The 25,069-nt window shown below is 40.9% G+C and overlaps 1 protein-coding gene across 9 annotated transcripts in view; it reads left to right on the top strand.

Moving 5' to 3' along the window:
- ZNF521 (zinc finger protein 521) overlaps positions 1 to 24,481 on the top strand; it is a 237,129-nt gene extending 212,648 nt beyond the window's left edge. For all 9 annotated transcript variants that reach the window (XM_075084890.1, XM_075084889.1, XM_075084883.1 and 6 more), the window contains one exon: positions 23,649 to 24,481. In XM_075084890.1, the coding sequence (XP_074940991.1) occupies positions 23,649 to 23,678 (30 nt within the window). In that variant the 3' untranslated portion in view covers positions 23,679 to 24,481. The remainder of the gene's footprint in view (positions 1 to 23,648) is intronic.
- The last annotated feature ends 588 nt before the right edge of the window (positions 24,482 to 25,069 follow it).

Genomic DNA, 25,069 nt, shown 5'->3' with positions numbered 1-25,069 from the left:
TTTTCTGACTCCTGTTCCAGGAAGAATAGGCTAGAGGAACATAGGAATCCCCATACACTACGTTCATCTCACCTTGGGGAAGTTACTGTCCCCTCATTACCAATCTTCTCAAAGCAAAAAACAAGTAGTACTCTCTTTAAATGTTGCCAACCCCCTGGTAGGAATGCAAGACAATCCCATAGGACCACATTCTGGTGAGAACAGAGAGTAAATGACCAGTCGTGAAAATCAAACCTGCAATGTATTATTCAACCTTTAAGTTGAAATAATGAGACTTTACAGGAATTTGCTCTTTGTTTTAAGATCATCTCCATAGCTCGCTCTTCTCCCACCTTTGAGACTTCCTTGAAATGTCTTTGTGCTCCATAGCTATTAGACCACCTTTAATTTTTTGGAGATACTACCTCCATAGAAAGGAAGCAAATGGAAACCTTCTGTAACAGTTAGAAGTGTATGTTTTAAGAGCCTTCTGACTTGTGAAATTTCATACTTTCATGTTCAAAAGGCTATGAGGTGTATTTATGCTTCTGAAATGGAGTTGAAAAAGTATGTCCCTAAAAATGTTTATTCTTTAGAATGGAAAGCTTTTAATATTGTATTGCCTAATACAATAAGGGCTTTTCAGAAATAGGCTTGTAACAATCTTTAAAATCAAAAATATAACCCATCTAGGTATCAGATAAGGAAGCTGTGAGGTAGGTGTACTTATAGGGTGCCTAAATGTGTCCTAAAAATTGAAACTTTTCTAACTGAACACCTGGAGAATGACCACACAATTCTCTGTGCAGGGTGGATATAACCAAACCAGTCTTCTCCATCCATCATGCATAATAATGAACCTTTAATCAATAAGGAAGCAAAGAAACTTATCGTTAATTTAACTTAATATTGAATTTTCTTTAAATTATGATAAAGTAATTTGTGGCTATTAAAACTTCTCTTTCTTGTCCTCATGCTATTTCCAGTGCGTCTTTCTTTTGCCTTTGTCTTTGGACTTAGGCTTAGGTATTTGAACAGTTGTTTGTGCTTCCCTTGTCCCTGATGAGGAGTAGTCATTCCTTTCCTATTCCCAGTCCTAGTGTTACTTCCATAGTCAACACAATGTATCGTGGCATTTATGGGGAGGAGTAAGACAGTCTTGTGGGGTGCTACCCAGAGTGAATGGATTAATTTTACATTTTTCTTTATATGTTGCTGGATCAGAGAGGTACCAATGTCCAGTAGACCTGCTGAATAATTGTACAGGTTTTATCAGTGTTTTATCAGTGGTGGGAGTTAGTTCTGAATATGATACTAGCCAAGATTACATGGCCTCTCAGGACCATTTTGCCCAGTACAAAAATTATATCTCCTTTCAGTGAATTACAGCAATTTCTTAACATTTTGTGGCTAAGAATTAGTTGCCCCGGTGAAGTTAAGTGTCCCCGCTTTACAGACATGGAAACTATGGCAAGAAATAATTGGATCAGCAGTTCCTTCCCATCCTGTTTGAAAGGGACCTGGCCTCAGTGATTCACACCCTTGCTGTTTCTGGTCTGGACTCCATCAGTGCAGAATAGCTGGACATGAAGCCATCAGTCTGTAGGACGTTCCACCTAATAGAGAGCTGCAGCACTGTTCCTCAGCAGCAAAAGAGACCAGGAGCATATTCAGCCTGCTCTCTTGCTGTCTACACTGCCTTCCTACATGTTTGTCCAGTTGTGCTCTAAGACTCAGTCCTTAATAGTCTTGGTGGACTGGGTCCAGCACGTGTCAGAGATCACCTGAAAAGTTCTTCCCATTTGGTAACAATGAGGTAGTTGACAGCCCTGCTTGGTGAGTGTTTTTATTAAAGAGCTGAAGCTTGCTTGCACGGGAGCTAGAACTTTCTCACGGGCTGGCCTGGGAGCACGGAACAGACTTCCACAGCAGTTAAGTATTACCATGAATGTCCTCAATTTATGCCTCTTAAGTAGAGTGCACCTAGAGGTGCCAAAGGCTCCCTTCTCTCATATAAACATGTACCTGCATGTAGATTTCTAAACCTTCCCCAAAATCCCAACCCACAACAGAGCTCTTCCAAAACAAAACACACAGTTCCTTCCCCAGGGAAAGGATGAAAGAAAGAATGAAGCGCTCATAGCAGATGTTACTCATGTCGCTTCAAACGGCAGGAGAACAATCGCAGCTCCCGGTGCAAGCAGCTGAAGCAGAGCAGGGCAGGGGCAACATAGAAGTCTCCAGAAGATTTATGTAGCTTTATGTGTGTCCCTCTCTGGATGTCCAGTTTTAAGATTTTCATGTTCCCAGGTTAGGAATGTTGAAACTCATCTTCCAGTTTCTTCCTCATTTCTTTAAGGGTTAAACTTTCTAAAGATCTGTGCACGGTAAAATCCTTCCAAAGATCTCAACATTTTAAAACAGCCTTTAAAATACCCTTGACCTGAGCCAGTGCAGAACTAAGCAAGCTCTAGGATATTTCAAGAACTAAAAGACTTGACTGAGACCTTTAGTGGAGACAGTAGCAGATCTGGGATTCAAACACTATATTCTCTCATTTGGGGGTCAGCTAGAGGAGACTGCTAATTAACCTGGGCTGGGGTTGTCTCCTTGTGGCAGAGGCCTTCTGGGCCAGCTGGGAAAGATTGGTTTGGGACTAGCATCAGCCACAGCAGCAGTGGCACCGCTACTTCCATATAGGATTGTTTTGCCAAGGCCCCCGCAGCAGTTGAGTCTGTGTATCATGTAGGTCCCAACGGTGAGCCTTCCATGACAGCAGGGGAGACTATGAATAATTTATACTCTTTACACAAAAACAGGGACAAAACTTTCAAACCTGCGGGTGAAGTTAGATTTTCAAGGATGTTTTTCTCCCGAAGAAAAGGCCTCAAAACATTTTTTTAAGTGAAGTTGGAGATTAGCTCTGGCATTTCTAGGTCCCGAAACTCTTAGGGTGAGGAGTGGAACTCAGATGCTGGCTTTCTAGGCCCCAAAGGCCAGGAGCCAGCAGGGAATAACTTTGTCAGCTCTTCTTAAAAAGAAGCCTACCTGAAATCCAATTAACAATCAAAGCTTTAGGCCAACATTTTCAAACTCAATGGCCTATTTCTGAGAGGGTGCTGAGCACCTCCAGCTTCAGTTAAGGCCAGTGCAAGACGCTGGTGCTGAGTGCATCAGGAAGGCAGGTCATAAATGCCTGAAGTTAGGAACCTTGATAAAGCATAGGTGCTGAGCAGCCATAGCCTCATTTAAGGTTTCAGCAAAACACTTTTGATGCCTAAATACAGGCACCAGACTCAGTAATGTTGGCCTTAGTCCTTAGCAAGCAATCAGATTGCTTTTGTCAGGGCAAATGCCTCAGAGTCAGAAGAGCTGGATTCAGTTGCAAGGTCTGGTGCTACCTTGCTCCACTTAGCCATGAATGTTCTCCATCTCATGAGTGAGGATGATGATAATAATATGTGTACCAGAGATACTAGGACTGTAATTAATGCTTATGTTTTGAGGGAATGAGATAGAGCTGCATGCACGGCAAGTATTATTAGTTCAAGTGCTTTTTTTCCTGAACCCTTACTGTGCTTTCTGTTTCAGATAGATATATGGATATTAGCATGCACCAGTATGTGCACTGAGTATTTTTCCATGTCTTCCAAGGTTTAAAAAATTCAGGCTTGTGTTTCTGAGACTTGAGACTTCTTTCCCTAGAAGGGAGAATTATTTTCTTTGCAAATTCCCTCAAAAAGGCAATCAAGAGAAGCATGGTGGAGGCACTCATGCATTAGCTCTTTAAGGACATACCTTCAAAGTGTTTCCCCTACAAGTCTTTTGCTTCAATGTCAAACAAAGCTTAAATAGCAAAAAAAAACCCTTTGAATTCCCTTCCAGTGCCCCTTCCATCCTGGGGATTGAGGGGTGTTACGGCCATATTAGGTTTTCATGCGGTATTTCTTTTCTAAATAAGAAATTTCCAGGTTCGGAGCTTGTGAGTTCACCCACCTTTGATTGGCCTATTCAAATGTAAACACTCCCTGTGGGTACTTCGTTAGTTCATGAATATTTATAGAACATTGCAAAGCCCACCAAGCCCAAAGTGCCAGAGTTTTTCAGGCACCATTTTGATTCCACTAAACATTGCTTGGCAAAGGTGGGCTGAGTATTAACAGCTCTTACTTGTCTCCACATACTCCATATACTTGTAACTCTACATGCAACAATCAACCTGTGAAACTTTCCACACCTTCTCCTCTAAATAAGCAGAAAACAATGTGTTCACAACATCTCTCATACATTCCCTGAGAGAACATTCCTTAAAAATCTGGAGCAATTGAATCACAGTATTGGGTTTGTTTTCTTCAGATGCTTGAGTGATATTATTGATGAAATTACAGAATTAATTGGCAAAGAGAATGTAGCAGTTAAGTGATGAATATTTCCTTTAAATAAAAAATTTTAATCTTGAAAATAAATTCAGACTTAAGGAACAGTGAAATGGCAAAGGATTGGAAGCTAAATACACTGTCCAAAATAAGTACTGAGCTACACCCACAAAGTACCCATACAAAAATAAGCAAAAATATGTATGCGGTCTCTTTCAAGGGGGACAGACTCATACCCAAATGTTTATATGCTTGAATCTATGGCCCTATTCTGCCTACTCCTTCCATGCTCTTGTATGTCTGGATTCTTTTTGTAAAATATAGGTATCTAGTTTCGAAAAAATTAGTAGCAACAAAAAAGGTTAACCCATACTTTGGATCTGTTTTCCTTATTGCCTTGTATGGTCAACATTAAATAGATTCTGCAGAATCCGGTGAGAGAGTACAGTTCATAATCCTTGTGACTGCAAAGACTGTCATGCAAATATGTTACGTGAAGTTCATTGTCTCCAGTCTGAAAGCAGCATGAAACCATGGCGATCAGACGATGAACTCCACTGTTCCTTTGTCTTTTTTAAGTGTTGACTCTAAAACATCAGTGACATTACATGTCAACATTAATATCATGATTTCTGATTGTTTTACAAATGGAACAGCATGGTGTGTGAGTTTTCACCCTAAAGAAACAAATCAGAAGTTGCTGCAGAAAGGAAAATGCACAGAAAGGCAGAAGAAGGAAGGAAACGAAAGGCAAGGAGTAGAAGAGAAGCAGAAAAGAGATCACGGGGCAAAGAAAGAAACAAGATAAAAATAATAGTGCTTGGGAAGGCAAACATTTTTTCTGCTGAGTGACGCTGATAATAATGATAAGGCACTCGTAAAAATAAATCATGATAATAATAAGGGGAAGTTCAGTTATTACATAAAGGCCAATTTCTAACCTCAGTCCTTGTATGAGCCTCTGTGAACATCAGGGAGTCCTGCTGTAGACTGAGGGCAGGGAAAGCAGTAAATATATTCCCTGACCCACAAATAATCATTAGAAATGGAATTCTGCCCTTTGCAGAAAATGAGGTTTTATCATCTGTGCCCTGAATGTTTCAGCCTACACCTTGCCATTAGTCAGATCAGTTGGCTCATACACCTGGAGTAAACAGAATAAATAAGCACTCTGTTTGCATTTGAATAATTTCCCTGGTAGATCAGTTCAGTTCTCTTAATTGTCCATCCATTAATTTCTTGCTAATGTAGTTGATATCGATGACTGATTTTCTGTGCTAAACAGGAAGCACCACTTCGTCATTCTAGGACGCATTCCTTCCTACAACTGCCCTGCTGTTAGCTACTAGTAGCTGCCGTTATATTATCTTTCATCTGGCCCAGAGCTGACAACAGATGGCCATCTCCGGGACTGCCATCAGTGTGACTTTATGAAGCATCCAGCTATGGTGTACTGAGGAGCTTCATGGCCAGTTCTGCAAATCTGCTTCCCTTCCCCCACCCTGCTGCTGGCCCCCCTCACTCCATCCCCATGAATAAGCTCTTCATTCCTGGCTCCACTCTTCACTGCTCCTGCGGTTTCCCAACGAGTGATGGCACAACACTATCACTAAAAGTTTGCTGCTCAAGATCTGCCCCCTCTTCCTTCCACAGCACTGGCAGAAGGTTGTCGTGGCCCCCATATTCCCCAGCATCCTCACCCCTCCATGGTTTCGGTGTACCAAAGCATAGGTAAAGGGGCTTGGTAGCAGCAAACCTGCCACCTGTAGTCTGAACTCTACCTTCTTCCATCACAGAGCTTAGCTCGGTAGCCCTGCATCTCCTCAAGCTCCAGGGATTTGGAGAGCGGGGGGATGTTTGTTCTTTGGGTTTTTAACATTCCACAAGATACGCTGCCAAATGAAGACTGAGTATATTAAGTGTGAAGGAAACTAAAATATCGATTAGAGACCCAAAGTGGAGAAAAGTATAAAATTCACAAGCATCCTGATTCCATTGACATGTTAGATCATTTGAAAACGCTGTTTCAGCTGGGTGGCTGCTGTGCATTTTGGAGAAAGATATATTGTTTGCTCTTGACAGAGTTTTCTAAAGCAAGGTACCTCCACAGCTGAACCTGTATTTTAAGAGAAATTCACATTTGTATCCTTTATTGTGATATTTGCAGCAAGTCTACAGCTAGTAACAGTCTCTGCCCTCAAGCTATAAAGGAGTAAGGCTCCATTGTTGGAGAGAGAGCAGCCTTCTGTGTGAAAGGCTGAGATGTGGTAGGCAAGATGAATAGTGCTTAAAAGCAGTGCTTGCGGTGCTGTCATTTAGAACAGGAACACTGAGGATTTAAACGAAAGTGAAAGGCATGGTAAATGAATCCTTTAAAACTGGTCAAATTTTCAGCTGCCTAAAATAACAAGTTTTCTCCATTGATAGGTTCATTGAGTAGGAGGAAAGTTGGGAGGGGATGAATTCCCCTAGGGAGGAGGTGCACATAGTTTGTGAAAACAAGGTGTGGTCAGTGATTCATGAAGAGACACATCCAGGAAACTCCAGTAAACAACAATCTTGGCTCAAAAGTGGTGACTTTTTTTTCTTTCTTTCTTTCTTTCTCTCTCTTTTTTTTTTTGGTAAAAAAAAGTATCATTAGATCGCTTCATTCCAAACATTATTAGTCAAAAAGATTCAGATGCGGATGGCTACACAACTGGAGCTGTTCATTACAAAACCCCGACCAAGAGGCACAGCTTTTAGGTTTAGTTTTTCTACCTGTTATCGGGGTCAGGTTCACCACGCTTTGATCAAACTGAGGCTGAAATATGATTTTGAGTAGAAAAAGAGTGGGGTTTTGTAGGCTTTCATTATTTTTTTTTTTGGTTGAGCTTCCTTTGTGTTCAAAGCTGAAATTGAGTGTCCGGCCCCCTGTTAACAAGGGAAGAGAGAAAGAGATGATTCAGTTCTCATAAACCAATAATGCTGAGTTACACACTTTTCTACTAAGCTTTAGTTGTTTGTCTGTATTGTTACAGTCTCATTTTGCAGCAGAATTGCTAGGCACGGGCACTGATCACGGGTGTGTAAATCTGCTTGGGGATACTCTTTGTAGTGAATACTCTGCTTCACCCATACTTTGTGTGTATAGATGTGTGCTATGTAATATAAAGAACCTGTGATATTGTTAAATATTAGTGGTGCATTTTGCTTTGCTTTGCGTTTGTAAAGGTGAAAGGTGATTGTGCAGGAAAATGGAACAGTATATTTGCTGTGAGACAGGCACTAAGAACTCACTCCCATGCTCAGTTATAATTCATGACTGTACTGGTGGGAAGCCCTTATCCCTCTGTGGAGTTAATGCATCTCTACTGTAGCCTGCTGAGAGCACCCTGTGTCCCCTCCCACCATCTGTGCATTCACTTGCGTGCTTTCTCTCTCTCTTTACTGTGAGATCTCTTGGTGTTAAAACTGTCAGACTACTACTGACTGGTAAAGGTGGCTTTATGATGTGTATTAATGTTGAATTGTCATTTAAAGGGTGAGGAGGTAGGAGAGGGATATGCTACCATTTGTTTTAAGCTCTCCTTAGAAAATGCTGACGAGCAAATAGACAGAAAGGTAGGTTTGTTACTTCAAACAGCAAAAAGCTTTGAACAGTGTACAGAAATTGCCACAATGTAGGATAAGAACTATCAATGGCAATTGCATCTTTGTTCCCAGTCTGTGCATATTTTGCTGTACAGTGGATCTCTGTTTCTCCATGTCAAGATCTGAACCAACAATGCAAATTGAATAATATTTATTTACCCATCAGATGGCTTAGCTGACAACTGTTCCATTTTCTAAAAGTTGATCTCTTTTAGCTGAAAAGCTCTCTTGCAGGCTGCAAGTTAATTGTTTTCATGCTACCTGAGACTTGAAATTCATGTGACCAAGTGCTGTAAGCTAGCACGATCTTACTTAAATAGGTAGCGTACAGAGATTTTTTATTATTATTATTATTGCTGTAAGGCACTGTCAGAAGACCAGTGAGGCTGTCTAGCTTCTAAAGAACTGAACTCAGTTCACAGAGGTTTGAGACGATGCTTTATCAACCTGGCACCTTACCACAGTATTAGACTCAGAATATGGTTAAAAGACCATGTACTTGACTGTCACAGCAATATTAATTTGCAGTGTTTCACTGAATGTAATCTTATGTAGTCTGTTGTTTGTATTCCTTTAAAACTTATAAATCAAATCCAGACCTAGAATACCAGTGTATGAACTTAACAGATGTGCTGCCATAAGGGACCTGGTAGGTTATAAACTGCAGAAATTATCTTTTTCTATTTCAGATTCCTAGCTTATTCCAGGGAGATTTAGGAACCACAGGAGTAAGGTGGAAGGTCACGCATTAGGACGGTAGCACCCACCCAGTGCTTGACGTTGGGTGTAATTGTCAGGAAATCCACCTCTAATCGTTTTGTTATTCAGTCATAGCATCCTGCCAAAGCTCCCAAGCAAAAGTAGGGCAAGAATGACTTCAGTAGCTCTGTGTCCAGGTTTTCTTAGGTGAAAGATCACTTTGAGATGACACAGCTGAGTAGTCAGGCTGAAATCCTAGTTGGTATTTTATTAATTTTGCACCAAGATAAATCCTGAAATTCTGACAAACTCCATGACAGGTGAAATTCCTTCTTGCAGAATCTGCTCAGCAAGAGGCTGCTCATTTCGTTCTGTTCGGAGGCAGGCAACAGGAGGGCAGCTTTATAATCAGCCCTCAAAGGAGCCCCGGCCGCCCCAGAGCCTTGGACTGATTGAATAACTCCTGGGCCTCTTCCCCTAGGCCTCCATCAGCAGGGGTCCTGTGGAAAGCAATCTCCTGCAGACTGGCACTGAAGTGAGCTTTAAACTACTATTTTCTGCTCTCCAGAGGAGCCTGGAGTACTAAAAGATAGATGGACTGCAGATATTTTATGAGAAACTGTCAGAAGAAGAGCAGAGTAAATGGGTTTTTTCCTCCTTCTTTGAGTCACACGCTGCATCACTGTAGAATTTTTCCCAGAATCTTTTACAGCGAAAGTTTGAAATTAATTGGTTGCTAACCTTAATTTCCCCCCTCCCTCTTCTTTCTCTTTCTTTTTTTTCCCTTCCCTCTTCTTCTTCTTTATTTTTTTTTTCCCCCTTAAATATTCACTCGGAGGCCCTTTGCTTAACCACAGTTGCAGAAAATCAGTACCATTTGCACTGAAATATTTATAATGACAGAATGAAAAATTGGATTCATTTTCTGGCCTGTAGCCGAACAGTCTGCAACTTTGCGCAGCATTGTTTAGCATCTCTCATTCCTTCCTTTCATTGGGGTCGTTTTCAGACACACATGCACGCGCTGCCCACGCTTCAGAGGAATGCTTAGCAAAACACAGAGCCATTTTTAATCTCAGCCTTGCAAAAACAACTTGTCTCTAACCTTGCCACCATTTGTGGGGGGAAGCGTATAGAATCCCTCTTACAGGAGAGATTATAGAGGATGACATGCAATAATCTGTCCTCTACAGCAAAGCAGTGTATGGCTGGAATTCAGCAAGTTGCTTCGGTGTGTTGCAGGGCAAGCAGGGTGGACTTAGCACTGGGCTACGCAGCAGGATCTCTCCAGTAATCCCTGTTCTGCCACCAGTTCTCTCAGTGGCCTTGGGAAACTCATTTGCCCACGAAGGAAGAGGTTGTCAAAAGCTCCCTTTTGTGTGTGAACACAGACTGTGCCTATAAAAATGCCCTATGCTTCTTTGCACCTCCAGAAAACGGAGGATACTGGAACTGTACATATTTACTTCCCTCGCAGCAATGGTGTGAAGGTGAAGTGGTTGATGTTTGCAAAGTGCTTTGAAAATGAAAGTGCAGATCCTCGGGCTCCAATTTGCATCCCCTGCCAGTATAAAAGGTACCTTAGTCAGACAGCCAAGGATTCCCTTAGTACACAGCAATTCCTGTTTATTTTGCTAGCTGGTTCTGTATCACTCCCTTTTGGTCCTCACAGGCGAGTCTCAGACTCCAATGAATTCCAGGGATTTTTAATTGATATAACAATCCCATGGGGGCTATTAAGAACTGGTATAAGTTTGGGCAGCCTTATGAATGCTCTAATGTGCACTGAGGGCTATGGTGGCCCAAGATTTGAATGTTTAGGCCGCATGGATTTACAAAAATATACAGTAGTTCTATAGGAATTGGTCTGAAAATGTACACAATTTAGCAGAGAATACTAAGTCTCTGCAGATGTTGAACTGTTGTGCAGACATTAATACAGAAATATAGCTATGAAAAGTGGTGATTTCAAAACCCCTTAGAAATTATTCTCTGGTGAGTTCTGTAGACTGTCTTGACAACTGTGTTAGTTTCTGGAAAAGCCTTGTGGCCAAAATGTTAATCCCTGATGCCTAAAAAGAGGCACCCTGAGACCATACTGGGTCCCCTAAGGAAGTAGGTTGGGTGCGACAGTCAGATTCTGCAAGGTGCTGAGAATCTCCTGAAAAATGTAGGTGCCAGAAATTGCCTACCAGTGTTCCAAAATGTCATCTTGCTGACTTCACCCCTATCAAATTTACAACGTAGCTCTATTGCTGATGGCAACTATCTGTGTATTGCACTAAATTCGCATCTCTATTCCACATCACTCACCTGAGCACAGATTATTTGTTTGGTTTCTTCTGTCCAAGCCTCAAAGCGCTGGCTCCCTCTCAGCGGTCTTAGGAGCACAGCCTGAGCAGGTGTGCCTGTAAGCAGTAGGAAGGGATGCGCATCTGCTCTAAGCATCAGTACAGCTCAGTTAACGCTGCACAGCATTCTGTGGTTTGTTATCAAGGTGTACTTTTTATCATTTAAAAGTTTCTTACCAGCTTGCAGATTTGCCTTTTTACCGTGTTCCCCAAGATAGTTTGACAGGTCAGCCTGAAGTGATGAGCGTTCTGACACAAACTGCGTTGTGTCTTAGAAATTTTGCCTGCAGTTGTTTTACTGTAGTACTGCTTTGATTTGAAAAGAAACTTTCTACAAAGTGGTACAGTTTAGGATATAACAAAAAAAAATTCCAATATTGTGCTGCATGTGTTACAGAGGTTTTCTGCTGAGCCCATATTGCTTTCTAGCTTTCTTTTTTTTCTTCATGTATATAAATGGAGAACAGTATAATTTTTGGAGTTTTTAACAGTTACTGAGAAGCAAAAATAAGCGATGAGAAAGAACATGAGCTTTAATTGCAAATCTTAAATATGTTTTTAAACTGACATTTTGAAAGCAGATTGCCCTGACAATTTAATGACGCTTTAAGGGAAAGCCATATCCCCAGAGTAGGGTCCTTCAAATCCAGAAGTATTTCTTTGGTTGAGCTGACCAGAACACAAATATACAGAGGCGTAAAATGCCTTAAGATGCTGAAAACATTTGCAGGGACAATAGACTATAGACCACAGTGAAGTGACAGTACACATCTTGCTGATGCTAATGGTATGGTACAAAACTGTTACTGAACATCAGGGACCATAAGACTGGCCCCCAAACAAATGTTTCGTCTCATTGTTGAAGACAGTACCTTTCTGGGAAAGCTGCTTTCTCTGCAGGCCTGAACCATTGTGTTGGTTCTGTTTTTCTGTTTGGAGTGCCAGTCTGTTTACTGAAGTTATTAGTTTATAAATTTTGCCAAGGTAAAGTAAGTGTGAGAGCTTTAAATTAGAACAAGTGCCACTTCTGTGTGTCAGGTTCCTTTGAGGACTGATTAGAAAGCAGCCCTCCTGTTGCCTGCCCCTTTATGCATGGCACTGTTGCTGTGGTACTTGTTTATAGCTTACCTTTGAATTTATATGTGTGCAGTGTGGTATGATGAATCGCCCTCAGATAGCAAAGATTCTGCCTTTTTTTTTTTCCTGGGATCAAGCTAATGCTTCACTTTAAAGAGTTATTTTAATTAGGTGGGTTTTATTGTAATGAATTAAAATTAATTTGGAGTAGCAATTTATATAAGACTGTGAGGTTTATAGATTAGCCTCACTGTAGCTACAGCACATCTTTTTGTAAAGGAATTAAACTTCTGTATTTCAGACACCTTGGCACTAAACATAGACAGCAAATGAGTGTGTTGTCTCCAGTTATTTTCCTCCTAAATGTGATTCTTTTCACCTGATCTTCTGATCACACTGAAAACCAGTCCTAACTGGCAACAAGGGGTGAAAGCGGCAGCTACATGAGGCTGGATCCCCTAGCAGGGGATAGCCTAGGAGACAGGAGTACCACAGCATCACAACCCAAACCCAGAGGTGAGGGGGGGCATTTCTTCGACTGTCAGTGCAGGGTCAAGGCAGGATCTAACATGTCTGACTTGCAACGTGTCACTAGCCAGCTGTGTGACAGGAACCAGAATGACCAACCTGAAAGAATGGCATTTGGTAGAAGGATACTTCTTCCCTCATGGGGAGGAAAGAAAAAGACATAAAAGGAGGCCAATTTGTGTAGCACTGCTTCTTTCGGCAGGGGGAGTATTAAAATGTAGGCATTGGACTTCACTGTCGTACCCCTTTTATAGGTTCTGAAAACAGGAGAAAGTGAGAATAACATTCCTCCCATTTAGCTGTGGCCACATTTCACACTTATTTCACACAAATGGAAATGACAGCAAAACTGAAGACAATAGAGAATCCAGACTTCTGCATTTTACAACCAACAACCACAATGACAAACACAAAATGTTATTGTCCTGGTACCACACGTCAGTAAACGCTCCAGATTTATTGATTTACAGTGTGCGTCCTTACAAAATTTAGAGAAGTGGTGACTTTGTTATAAAGGGCAAAATAGTATTCTGGTGTCTCTGAAAGTCACTTTTACAACATGGAGTTTCTTGGACTGAAAAGGTGGGAACTCAAATGAGATTGCTATAAGAACAGAATGTTTCGACTGGGGTTCTTAACTGTCTAACTAGTTGCCAGCTATGAAGGGATACTGTCCTTATTTTCTTATCCAACAAGTAGATTTGTAATTCACACACACTCCAAGCCTGCCACATAAGCACTGTCCCAGTTCCCACTATTCTTTGTTTGAAGAGCTGTAGGAGTAAAGACTGTAAGATGTCCAAGATGGGCTGGCAGAGTGACCAGTTGTGAAGGAAGTCAGAGAGTGAAAGCAGTGGGGGCCTTTGCTCATCAGCTCAGAAACCTTTGGCCATTACCCTCAAATATGCTCCATCTGGCTTTCCTAGCAAACTGTCTTGAAGGAAGAAGATGCACCAATATGCAACAGATTTGGGGGCATTTAGAAGAGGAGGAGAGTAAGCAGAACTCCATAGTTTTTCAGTTTCTTTCCCACACATTTTAAAATTCACAAACAATGAATGAGGGGACATATTTTCACTTGTGTTCCTGATTTTGGGATCCAAAATATGCATCAGTACAATTATGCATTGTCTTAACCGGGTGTATGTATGCTTACTAGCTGGATAACTACCAGATATGATTTCCATTTGCAAAAGCCAGGTCTGGTGATTTTAAAACTGAGCTGGTTCACGATTTGCTTTTAGCTGAGTGAAAACGGTGTTAGTCACTTTGTGTTAATCTTGGGCTGATCCATAATCTCCAGTGTGTTGAGTGCTGTTGTACAAGGCTCCACGCACCGGCTGGCAATGTGCAGGGAATCCAGATTCCAGGCTGTCCCTTTGTCACCTGATAAGCACAATGCCCAGCGTCATGTCACGAGGTAGGGAGGTGAACTCGGCGATCGATACAAGTGTGGGATGCATCTGTCTTTATAACGAGAGTGCAGCCAAGTTACAGCGCTTTTCTTTCAGGCTGTAGCAAGAAACTTGTAATTTCACTTGTAATTTTGTTCAAAGGAATTCTTGTACATGCACCTGTGGAAAACTGGAAAGGATCATTATTTTAAAGGTTGCCCTTTGCATATAAATCACAGCTCTGTGTGCTTCCCCATTTTAATTGGGTGACCTTTTGAATCCTATGGACAGGAGCTTAAATTCTGGACCTGCCGGCTGGTTTGAGATTTGAAATCAATTCATGATCTAGCAGTTACTCAGCTCTAAATCAGAAAGCCCAGAATGGAAATTTGAGAAGAAAAAGTTCCACTTGGAAGGTTCCTTCTCACAACTCATAGAAAGCTTCATTGCAGACCAAATAGGTGTGTGTAAAATCCAGATTCATTTGTTAGTTTAATCCCTGAAAAGACCTATCAGGATTCAGCAAGTATGAGGGAAACAGGAGGAGCAAGAAATGTGTAATGTTTCCAACAGGACTTTTCTGTGCAATTATCAGTTTAAGCTTCCATTATTTGTCACTAATTACTGCACTGAGCTGTTAAATATTTAGTAGTAGTTTGTTTAATTGGGTTTGACCTATAAAGGAATCTGTACATAACGTAGCTCCAGTTCCAGGAGCCAGTTCCTTGCTCCCAGCTAGGCAAATTTGTACTCACATAAGATGAACACATATTGTCAGACAAGGGGTTTTGGTTTTGTTGTCTGGGCTTTTTACCTCTCTCTCCCATACAGATTTATTTGTCTTTAAGGTATCTAAAATTAGAGCATGAAGTAGGAGTGCTGCTCGTGGACATAAAATAGGAGGGAGGTCAAACTTTAAATTGTTTATAGGTGGTGTAGTTTAGAAAGCACCAGCACGGTAAATTAAACATAACAAAGAAAAAAAATTAAAACAGGGCAACAACTAGCCCATGAACACATATGTCTGTAAAGCACTGACTTATTCCTGGAATATCTTATTAGGCAGTATTGCCTATCGAAGCTTGTTGTCCCCTGTTGCTCTGTTGCACAATAGCTGCAGATAAACCTGGATTTGTTCAGCTTTGGGTTCTGCTTGCTCTTTGCCTGGCTGTGTCTGACATGGTGAGGAGACTTCTGGCTGTGGCCTCTGCAGAGGGTGTGCAAGAATCAATCAGTATGTGAGCAATATTCACTTTGGTTTAAACTGTACAGGCCTGGCTCTGTTCTTACTTGTCCCTGTCTTGAAAACCCCTTGATTTCAGAGGAGTTTCTCTTAATTTATACCAGGGTAATCATAATCATATTCTAAAGTAATAAGACTTTTGATATATTTCTCAGAAGTGCCTCCTTTAGCCTTTTTTGTTTAAGCTTTTATGCCCACTTAGTGAACAATTTTCTTATTGGGGAAGGATGCTTGTGTATTAATTTCAGACATGTGCAGTATCACAAAAGCCATGTTTTTATACAAACAGGACTTAGGCCTGGATCCTGATTAGCAGTACAGCTCCTTTGCAGCACGAAAGAATGGGAAGGTTTCCCAGTTTGAATGAATTGCTGTGAACATGTCCTAACCACTGCCCTCTTTCCCCATCACCATCATCTTATTGTTTATGGCAGTAACACACACACCTTGCCTGTGCATCCAGACACACCTTGCCTGGAATGGAAGAGGTTATTGTAAGTTCCATTGCATTTCAGTAATCACCAAACAGGGCAGGGGAGGCTTATGGAAGGCTATTACCTGGCACCATAGGTTAAAAGAGCCTTGGAGCTGCTCTGATTTATGTCAGAGGCTTAACCAGGAGCCCCTGCCAACGCTTATAATGAGGAAGGTGCAAGGATGGTGAACAGACACCTGTGTTTGTGTCTGTTCTCTTCTGGTGACAATGATGAAGGTCTTATTTGCTGTACCTAAGAATATATGTCATTCTGTTCCATACAGCAAATCTGTGATATATGTACTCACAATAATGAATCCAAAAAGGAATCATTGACATTTTACTTACTGGAAGTCTCTGAATTAAAATAGGTATCAGGGGTTTGGGTTTGGTTTGGTTTTGGTTTTAATTTTCAGTTTGCATCCCTGAGAACATGCTATCCAGTCAAAGATCTTTTTATAGTTCGGTTTTCTCTGGCCCAGCTGGAAATGCCTGAGTAGAAGAACTAGAATACTGAGAGTTTTACATAAATGCAATTAAGAGTACGATCTGATTAGCAGTCATGCCATTTCAGAGACATTAATATAATATCAAATCACATCGCTTAGGTGAACTAATTGATATTAATAACTGCAAGGCAGTGTAGACTTTCCTAAATTATCATTGTCAACAGTGGTCAGTCATGACCTAAGATGACTGTTTAATTGGCCATCATGTCTGAGAACAGACCTGATTCTGAAAGGCTGGTAAACATCAACTCACCACACATAAATGGTATTTATGGGAACACAGATTCTCTTGGGATTTGGCCCCTTCTTTGTTGTGGAAATAGCTCTGTTTCAGTTCAGATCAAATGCTTATTTCCTTGGGAATCTCAAGTTTCAGAGATTGTGTTTTGTTAGGTCTATGCTGGTGATCAAGTTTGGCCTGGGTGAAACTCCATGCCTACTTTAGTGCATTTAAAAATTCACTGCAGTACTGGAGATACTGGTGACAGGGACACCTTGCCTGGAATTTTTTGTGCTCACTCCAGAACTCTCCATTTGGCTTCCTACTTTTCACCAACGAAAAACTGTCAGGCATCTCCTCTCCAGCTCTCTCATTCACTCAGGATAAGTGTGACTACTGAAATCTGAATATATATTCATTTTTGTGACAGAAACATTGTAATTCCTGGAATGAAACACAATAGAAACATTTGTTAGTTCCATGATTTCGGCTACAACAATTTAATTTCTTGTAGTTTGTGTTTTATTAAAGGAAGGGAGGGACCTGGGACAGAAAATAATCTGTGGTCACGTCATTTGTTGATGAGCTTCAGCTGAAGTTGTTCTTTGTATTTCACCTATGTGAAAAATACAGAAATGTTTACAATCTGAGTAAAGAAGCTCTGTCAATACAATTAAGGATTATAGCATAAAATGGACCTAGATAAGTCCCTAACCTTCAGTTAATACATTTAGTGGAGGTGAACTGTGGACTGTGGTTATCCTTACTGTGGGAACATGAATCCCAACTATACTGCATTTTTACCTGTATAGCAACCGAGCCTGAGAAGCCCAGGTAACAGGATCTTCTTAATTGCTTGCAGCAGCAGCAGAGCCGGGGCCTTAATGTTTTGGGGCACTGAAAGTAAGTTTACTGCTTTCAGATGCTTTGAAATGGCCCAGATATTCTACCAAAACCAGCTCCCGACTATGCAGATTTGGTTTCATGTGTGATTCGGGGCTGGCTGAGCCTCTTCCTCTCCTGGGATGAACATCAGGGAAAAAAATCCTAACCCTGAGGTCTGTGAAGCTGTGAAACAGTCTCCCAAGAGGAGCATTGGAAGCTCTAATTAAAATTGGACTGGGCAAAACACTTGAAATTACACTTTAGGCAATAATCCGACACTGGCAAGATGGGTGGAGAAAACGCCCTAATGGGTCTTTTCTGTCTTTAAATTCTGTGAATTCTTGTTCTTCTCTTTTATTATGCTATTTCACCTTTTTCTTTAATGATGACACAGTGTCATCTAGAAAGTATTATAAGACGCTATTGTGAGCTGAGTAAGATGATGTGAAATGTCAAAAGAAAACGCAAGTTTCTCTGCAGGTTCACAGTGATTATATGGAGACAAGAAAAAGAGAAACTGACTGAAAGCGAGAGACATGAGTACAGTGTTTCTCATCTGTAAGACAGGGGCGAATGCCTGCAATATACATGTTTATCATTTTGACATTACATTTCATATTCTCCACTTATGAAGAATAACCACATTCCACCAAACCTAACACAGGTGTGGAAAAGTCATTTACTGTAACTGCGTACATCACTCAGATTGCTGGAGACATCTTCTATCCAAATGTTTCAAACATCCCCAAAGACCTGGGCTAAATAATATCTTTTTACATGTGAATTTATAGTATGTATTTAATCTTAGTATCTCAGAAATCTAAATTTCTCATCAGTTCAGTCTTGGATATAATTGTATTACAGTTTTCCAGGAAAGAACACTGCCACAATATTATGGGGCTTTGACAGAAACTCTGTGCTGCGGTACTGAAGCGGCACAAGTTCGAAGAAAGGGTATAAAAATCATCGTTTACTGAGATTTTTCTTATAGTTATGTCTGAATGATTTTCATTTATTTGTTTTTGGTCTTACTGCTTAATACTGCTCTTCCCTCCTCCCCCACACTCCTGTCCACATGTGCAGTATTTCAGCAGTTCCCAGTGCAGAGCCTCCTGCATGAGAGGTCTTATATCATGACAACCAGTTAAGTAATGAAACATCAGACCAAAGTTCTGGAAACCATGTTGACACTGTGAAACTGCATTTTTGATTTGTTGTTACCGCTGCAGTTAAGGTTTTGCTCGTCTTGCCTTTTCCACCAGCCTTTCTTTCTTCCCCTTCGTTTCTGGAAAATCCAACATCCTCTTGTTAGCTGCAGACAGTTTAAAAAGTATGGTACAGGGTAAGAAGTTGGAATAAAAAGAAGGGAAGAGAAGCAGAAAATCTTGATTAGAAAGTATAATTTAATAGAACATGTATTGAACCAAATGTATTGATTAATGTGGAAGATATAGTACTTATATTGATTCAAACTAGAGATTTAGTACTAAAAGCTGTAAGCCAAAAAGCTGTTGCAGATTGCTACAAAAGTCAGTTTAATGCTGTCCTTGAGAATGCCTTCACAAAGAAATTCTTCTAATGTTTGAGGAGTAGGTAGAATGCGGTATATGTCAGTTTGATCCCGGAGGGTTTTATTTTGTACTCTAATAGCTGTTACGAGCCTACATTATATCCAAGGAGTAATTTTCCTTAGGGGTGCCCAGCTCGCTTTGTGTCAATATTCTAGCATTTTAAGTCACGTACAGTATATGCTTCTGGGAACAGTGCAGGAGCCAGCCAGACTCATAATGGTCTGCATTCATTAATAAAGGCAGAAGCTTCTGTCCCTCCATTGCCCACTACAGGGATGCCTCCCTGGTCTTCAGGGACCCGTACAGACACATTTAAAGAAAGCTTTATTTTGAGTGGGCAGGAGATGAAATGCAGGACTTGCAGGCATTTCCTAAGTCAGCTATATGCCCGAGCACAGGGGTGACCTTAATGGGTCAGAGAAGAATGCAGGTCAAAAGACTTATTATCCAGCCTGTTGGAAACCAATTGCTTTTGTTAAAAAAAAATATATAGCGCTTAAAGGTTGATAGTAATGTAGAGTTCTGTTTTACAACCCGAAACTGTATTGCAGTGCAGTGGGGTGCGTTTTTTTTTTTTAAATGCAAGAAAATACAAGATGATCTGTAATGTACACAGATAAAGGATTCCAGATAAGTGATAACATGAAGGGTACCATAATTACTTAATCAGTGATGATTGATTACTTATGTTTGTGTTCTTGAACCGAGGAAAAAATAACATGCTGCTGTGGTACTGTTAGCATCTGTTGAAATAATGTATCTACATTTCATCTTTGTATTTCTTCACGTGTACCTTTTTTGCACTGTTTGTTGGGTACAACCATATCTTGTTTCATCTAGTCATAAAAACCAGAAGTCCCATTTAAATTGAATGCAACGGCAGTTCACATTAAAGATTCTAATGGGCTGGTGAGTCTGTGGCTATCTCTGGATATTTTTTTCTTCGTTAATTTTGATGCTGTGGGCAGGAACTTTTTGCTAGATAATACTTCTCATGTTCTATCTGAAACACAAAGACATATACCAAACAACAAAAAGTATTATTACCTCTTTTGTCTGGAGCATTTCTGCAAAGAAACCTTTTTTTTGGGGTTTTTTTTTTTTTTGTTTTTTTGGTTTTTTTTTTTTGCAGAGGAGATTCTTCCACCCAGTATTACAGTGAAACCTGTGCATGTTTTTAACTCCTTAGCACTAACAGCAGGGATATCTCAAAGCATTTTCATCCAGAAAAGTGATAGCATATAATTTTATAGCAGTTCACATAACAGTTGGGATTCTGGGGTCTGGTAACAAAAATAATTATCTCAAGGAAGAGAGCAAATACATTTTAAGAGTTTATTTTGCATGTGAATTATGTTGAATTCAGGTTTTCCCAGGTAATACTGTTGCTTTCCAAATAATACCGAGACAGAGAAACTGGGGATGTAGGACAGTTTTCCTGGCTTGGTTTGTGTCTAATGTGGTAACAAATGCAGTGACACACAGACCTCCTGCTTCACTGTTCCTCCATTTTGTGCATGCAAAGCTTGTGTTTGTGTTTGCAAACTAGTTTCTGTTCATGAAATCACAGCTCTTGGAAATGTTAACATAGCTATTGCTGAAGTCCAGGCAAGATTATGTTACGAAAAAATATTTTTCCCTTTCCGTGGCTAAGTAGGAAATTTAAATTTTTGCTTTGTAGGGAAGCTACCTCAAAATTAAACAGATGGGTTTATGTGCAATCAAATTTGGGGGAGGCAAAGAAGGGGAGAATAGGATTTCTCCTGTACTCAGTTAAATTCCTTCTCTTTGGCAAGTGGATATACTAATTGCTCCAAACTCAGGCAAACTAGTTTGAAGTTTCTGGAGGAGGCGTGTTTCGAGCTTGTGTAGTGTGTCTTTAGTGAAGGGCAGCATGCTTTCCGAACCACACAGGGGATCTCGTCTGTAATATTGTGCTCTCCCTGGGTGTACCGCACTCCCGTGTCCCTGCCGTGTCTCTGCCGGCGGGAGCTCCAAATTCTGCTTTCCCCGCCCGCCTGAACTCCCACTGCCAGGGAGGCGGGGAGCTCGCTGCACACAAGGCAAAGAGACTATCAGAGTCGAGATCTGCTGTGTCGATAATGGTGGAGAATTTTTGCCCTAAATTTTTAAACACAACACCCCTCATAAAAACAACAACAGTTCATAACTGGGATTAATGTTTGCAATTTTCAGTCACTTAGACATGGGGTCTCCAATAGATGGCTTTTGGTGGAGTGGAATATGGCTCTCTGTGGGATTACAGAATTTTCCTCCTTTTCTTATCTCTCTCCTCCCATCCTTCGCCTGCTTGTCTTGTCAATGTTATGCTTCTGAAGTGCTTCCACTTTGTATTTTTCTTGCCACTTAGCCAAATAGGTATTTGTCCCTACTCCCTCACATTTGGGGAACCTTAATTACTTTGGAAACTGTGTTTTGTTTTGACTGTTTACAATAAGTGTAGATGCCTTTTTAAGGCCTAAACTGCTCAAAGCATTTTCTAACATTCGTATCCTGCCCTGCCTTGTTTTTCTCCCCAACACTTGTTTTCTTCTATTATCTCTTCATTATCTCTTGAGAATCTCATTTTGCACCAGGGCATGGGAGTCAGGGACACTGAGAGCTTGGGCAAGGCAGTCCTTATGCCGTGTTTTATTTTTGTCTCCTTCATATTTGAGCCTTTTTATTTTTTAATCAAAAATGTCATTGCAGCCAGAGGTACGTCTACACTCTAAAACACCTCTGACTCCTTCATATGTAACTGTTCATCCAGCCCCAAACTGATTATGCGTTTTTCACTTAGTGAAAAGAAATAAAAAATGGGCATGAGTGACATGCTTGCCCTCAGTAGATTAGAAGCAAAAGATATTCCTCCCCCGCCCCAATATCTCTCTGTACTGTAACAACTGGTATATGACCTCACCTACTCAAAAGCAGAGAAAAAATCAGAATTCAGTCTGCCACCCCATATTTAACTTGTCCTGTTGTTTGTGGGTACTGCAGGGTCTCCAATAAGCCTGTGGTGTTACGCTGTAAGTGCTGCAATAAATGGACACAACAGGATGACAGAAGGGTTGACTGGCAGGCTTAACTCTTAACTTACTTGCTTTTGTGGTTTAAAGTCAGAGCCCTGTTACCTGCGGCCAGTCAACATTTCAGTCTGCAGCTATTGTTATTGCTTTACAGCATTTTGAAATGATTTTATGGGAAGGATAAGAAGATAGCTGAAATCAAGTGGTAGAGTGTATTTTTTTAACACTCTCTGGCCTTGGACGGTCTGGAATTCCTGCCATCAGCATTAAATCATTTTGTATTCACATCTGGAAATTGCATCTTTAAGTGTCACTGGGTCATTTTCCTTTAATCTTGAGAATGGCACTACGTTAAAAATTCCTCAGTCTTACTGTAAGATCCTTTCCTTGCCAAATGTCCCATGAACTATTGTTTGCGTGCGTGCACAGTTTAGGGAGAAAGAAGGAGGAAGGGAGGGAGAACTATCAGGCTGGTCTGCAGTCACGCTGTATTTCACATCTGTTTCACTGAGGGTGTTTTCGTGTGCCTTTTCATGGGTGGCTCTGGAGGGTATGGTTCAGTAGATGTTCATTGAAAATGATGACTGTCTTTTGGGAACAGGTTCATCCTGAAGTATGTTAGTCCAAAGGGGTTTTAAGACAGATTAACTTAATAAAGCAGAGTGAAGGGACTGGACGTGCCTGCAGCAAATTACGGGACGTGACACCCCTGCCCTCGGGGTCACTGGCCCAAATCTGGCCCAGATTACTAAGGGGAAAATTCATCACTGATCAGTGGCTGCCCTGTTGTCTAAGTAGCATTCACAGACCTTTTCCAGCCATCTGTGGATCCACTGTACGTTGTAAAAGACTTAATGCATATTAGATTGGATCCTTGCTCTTAGCTCGATGCTTGTGAAAGATCTGAGCCACTGTAGGCATTGAAACAGCATCTCTCATCCCTGAAAGTGGTCAACTCAATTAGGGCAGCAGTGGGAAAGAGGGTGAAACTTGTGTTTGCTGCTGTATACGGGAAAGGAGAATTTCAGGCTCCAAAGTCCATGCTGTGTCACCTCACATAAGGCACTTCATTCACTTGAGGAAAAATACCTGTGGGTTTTGATGACCGAAGGAAAGGCTGTGGCAGCCCCTCCTGTTTTCTCATCAGTCTTTGAGCTCTCTGCTGGGCACAGAATGACTCTTACCAGAATATACTGTGTATACTGTTTAGGGGGAAATAGGTTTTAATTCAATAAAACATTTGAAGTGGTGCCACAGTCTAGGAAGCACAGTCCAATTAGCATATTTTTGGTTTGTAGGCAGCAAGGTCTTTTATGAGAAATAAATGCACTTCTCATTTGCATAATGCATAAACCATGAGCCTTATGTAAGCGGACACCAGAACCGCTGACCTGGTATGCAGTTTCACTGGGGCAGGTCAGCCCAAACCGACCTAGAGAGAGTGTGTTGCCCTTCTCGTGGCACATGGAAAGAACGCCGGTGTGAAACAGCTGGGGAAAAGTCCTCTTTTTGATAATGTCGCTTCTTCTGGCTGCTTCAAAACAGGGAGGGGTCAAACAGATTCTCTTTCCAGTCCATTATTTTGCGAGATATGTTGGGAGAATTGTTCTTGCATCTTTCTTTCACGCAGAAATGCCTGTCCTGTGACTAAGCTGTTTCTTTTATTTTTGTTACAGAATCATACGATGACCCAGCACAGCAGTTAGTGCAAGGCCCGTCTCTTCCAGAGAATTCTTTGTGGCACAAAAAGGGAACACGTTTTACTCTTTGCACGAAACTTTCATTGTTAATGTATATTATTCAGAAACATTGTATTGTACCATAAAACTTGTATTATCGAAACTGTTGGATGTTCATGTGTTTGAACTTTTGAGCACCAGATAGACTTCCTGTATATAAAGTGTTGCACATGTATTATGTTGTCTGATACTAAAATGGTCTTATAAAGACGAGTGGACTTGGGCCCTATTCAAGAAAGATACAAATAATAATAATAATACTGTGTGAGGGGAAAAAAATAGCTTAAGAAAAAGTGTCATTTTCAAGGAGGAGGGAGAAGGTAATAGCTATGCTCCATTACAGCTCTGTTTGGCCTTCCTTTCGTTTAAACTTCAGTCTAGAAATCTCTCTTTTGGTATACAAACGGATGAATCCAAGACTATTTTTTATTGCTGAAGATTCTTGCAAAAAATATGAAGAGACTCTTTCTCACAGAGCAGGAACCCACAGTTGAATAAGGCCCATATATATATTTGTAAGCCTTGCGATATGACAGATAGCATTACCATATATGCAATAGTTGTTATGTAGATTGTCAAAGAAATTTTTTTTTCTGGATACCATTTGAAGCTTTGAGTGTTCAAGACTTTCCTTAATGATTTCACACGGCCAAATTCTTGAATCAGTTGAACTAACCTGTATGTTACTGTTATTAATGTTTACTCTGCGGTCTGAACCTGGAGATTACTGGAATTGTTTTCCAAAAGGAAATAAATTCAGTTTACCATTATGTGTGAGCGTGCTTGTGTCTTGTCTTTTTCCTTTGAAAGCAGATTATTATTACTGCTCCTGTAGTACTTAAAGAAATACCAAGATCTGGAATCCTGTTGTATCAGGCTCTATATATACACTGCTCAGTGGGAGAAGGTCACTCTTCTCAGAGCTGGGCATTTAACTAAACGTAATTGTAGAAACAGATCTGCTGGCTCAGTGCAAAGCACTTGTGTGCACTTGCTCAAGCAAGTGTGCTTGAGGGTAATATTCACTGCTTTCTGTGTTTGTTTGTTTTATTTTGCAGTCTCAACAATTTCATACCTGTACACTTGACATGTTGGTTGCCAGAGGAGTCACCGCACACCTTCTGTATATAATTATCAGTGTATTTTGATGTGATATTATTTAGTGAGTCAGGTCTAGTACTGACAACCGGGAGCCACCGCAGCTCTGCCAGTAGCACTGTTAACCTCACATCCCTCACCGTCTCTTCTGACATGGGTAACAGAACTGGAGGTGGTGCATGCTACGGGATGATGCTCACTGGCACCGTGGCCCCGGGGGAGCTGTCACAAGACCTCACAGCTTTTGGCTCCTGACTGCC

Source organism: Phalacrocorax aristotelis, chromosome 2 (assembly GCF_949628215.1).
Source record: "Phalacrocorax aristotelis chromosome 2, bGulAri2.1, whole genome shotgun sequence".
Lineage (NCBI taxonomy): Eukaryota > Metazoa > Chordata > Aves > Suliformes > Phalacrocoracidae > Phalacrocorax > Phalacrocorax aristotelis.
The sequence above is the reverse complement of the archived record's forward strand: the minus strand, read 5'-3'. Positions and strand labels throughout refer to the sequence as shown.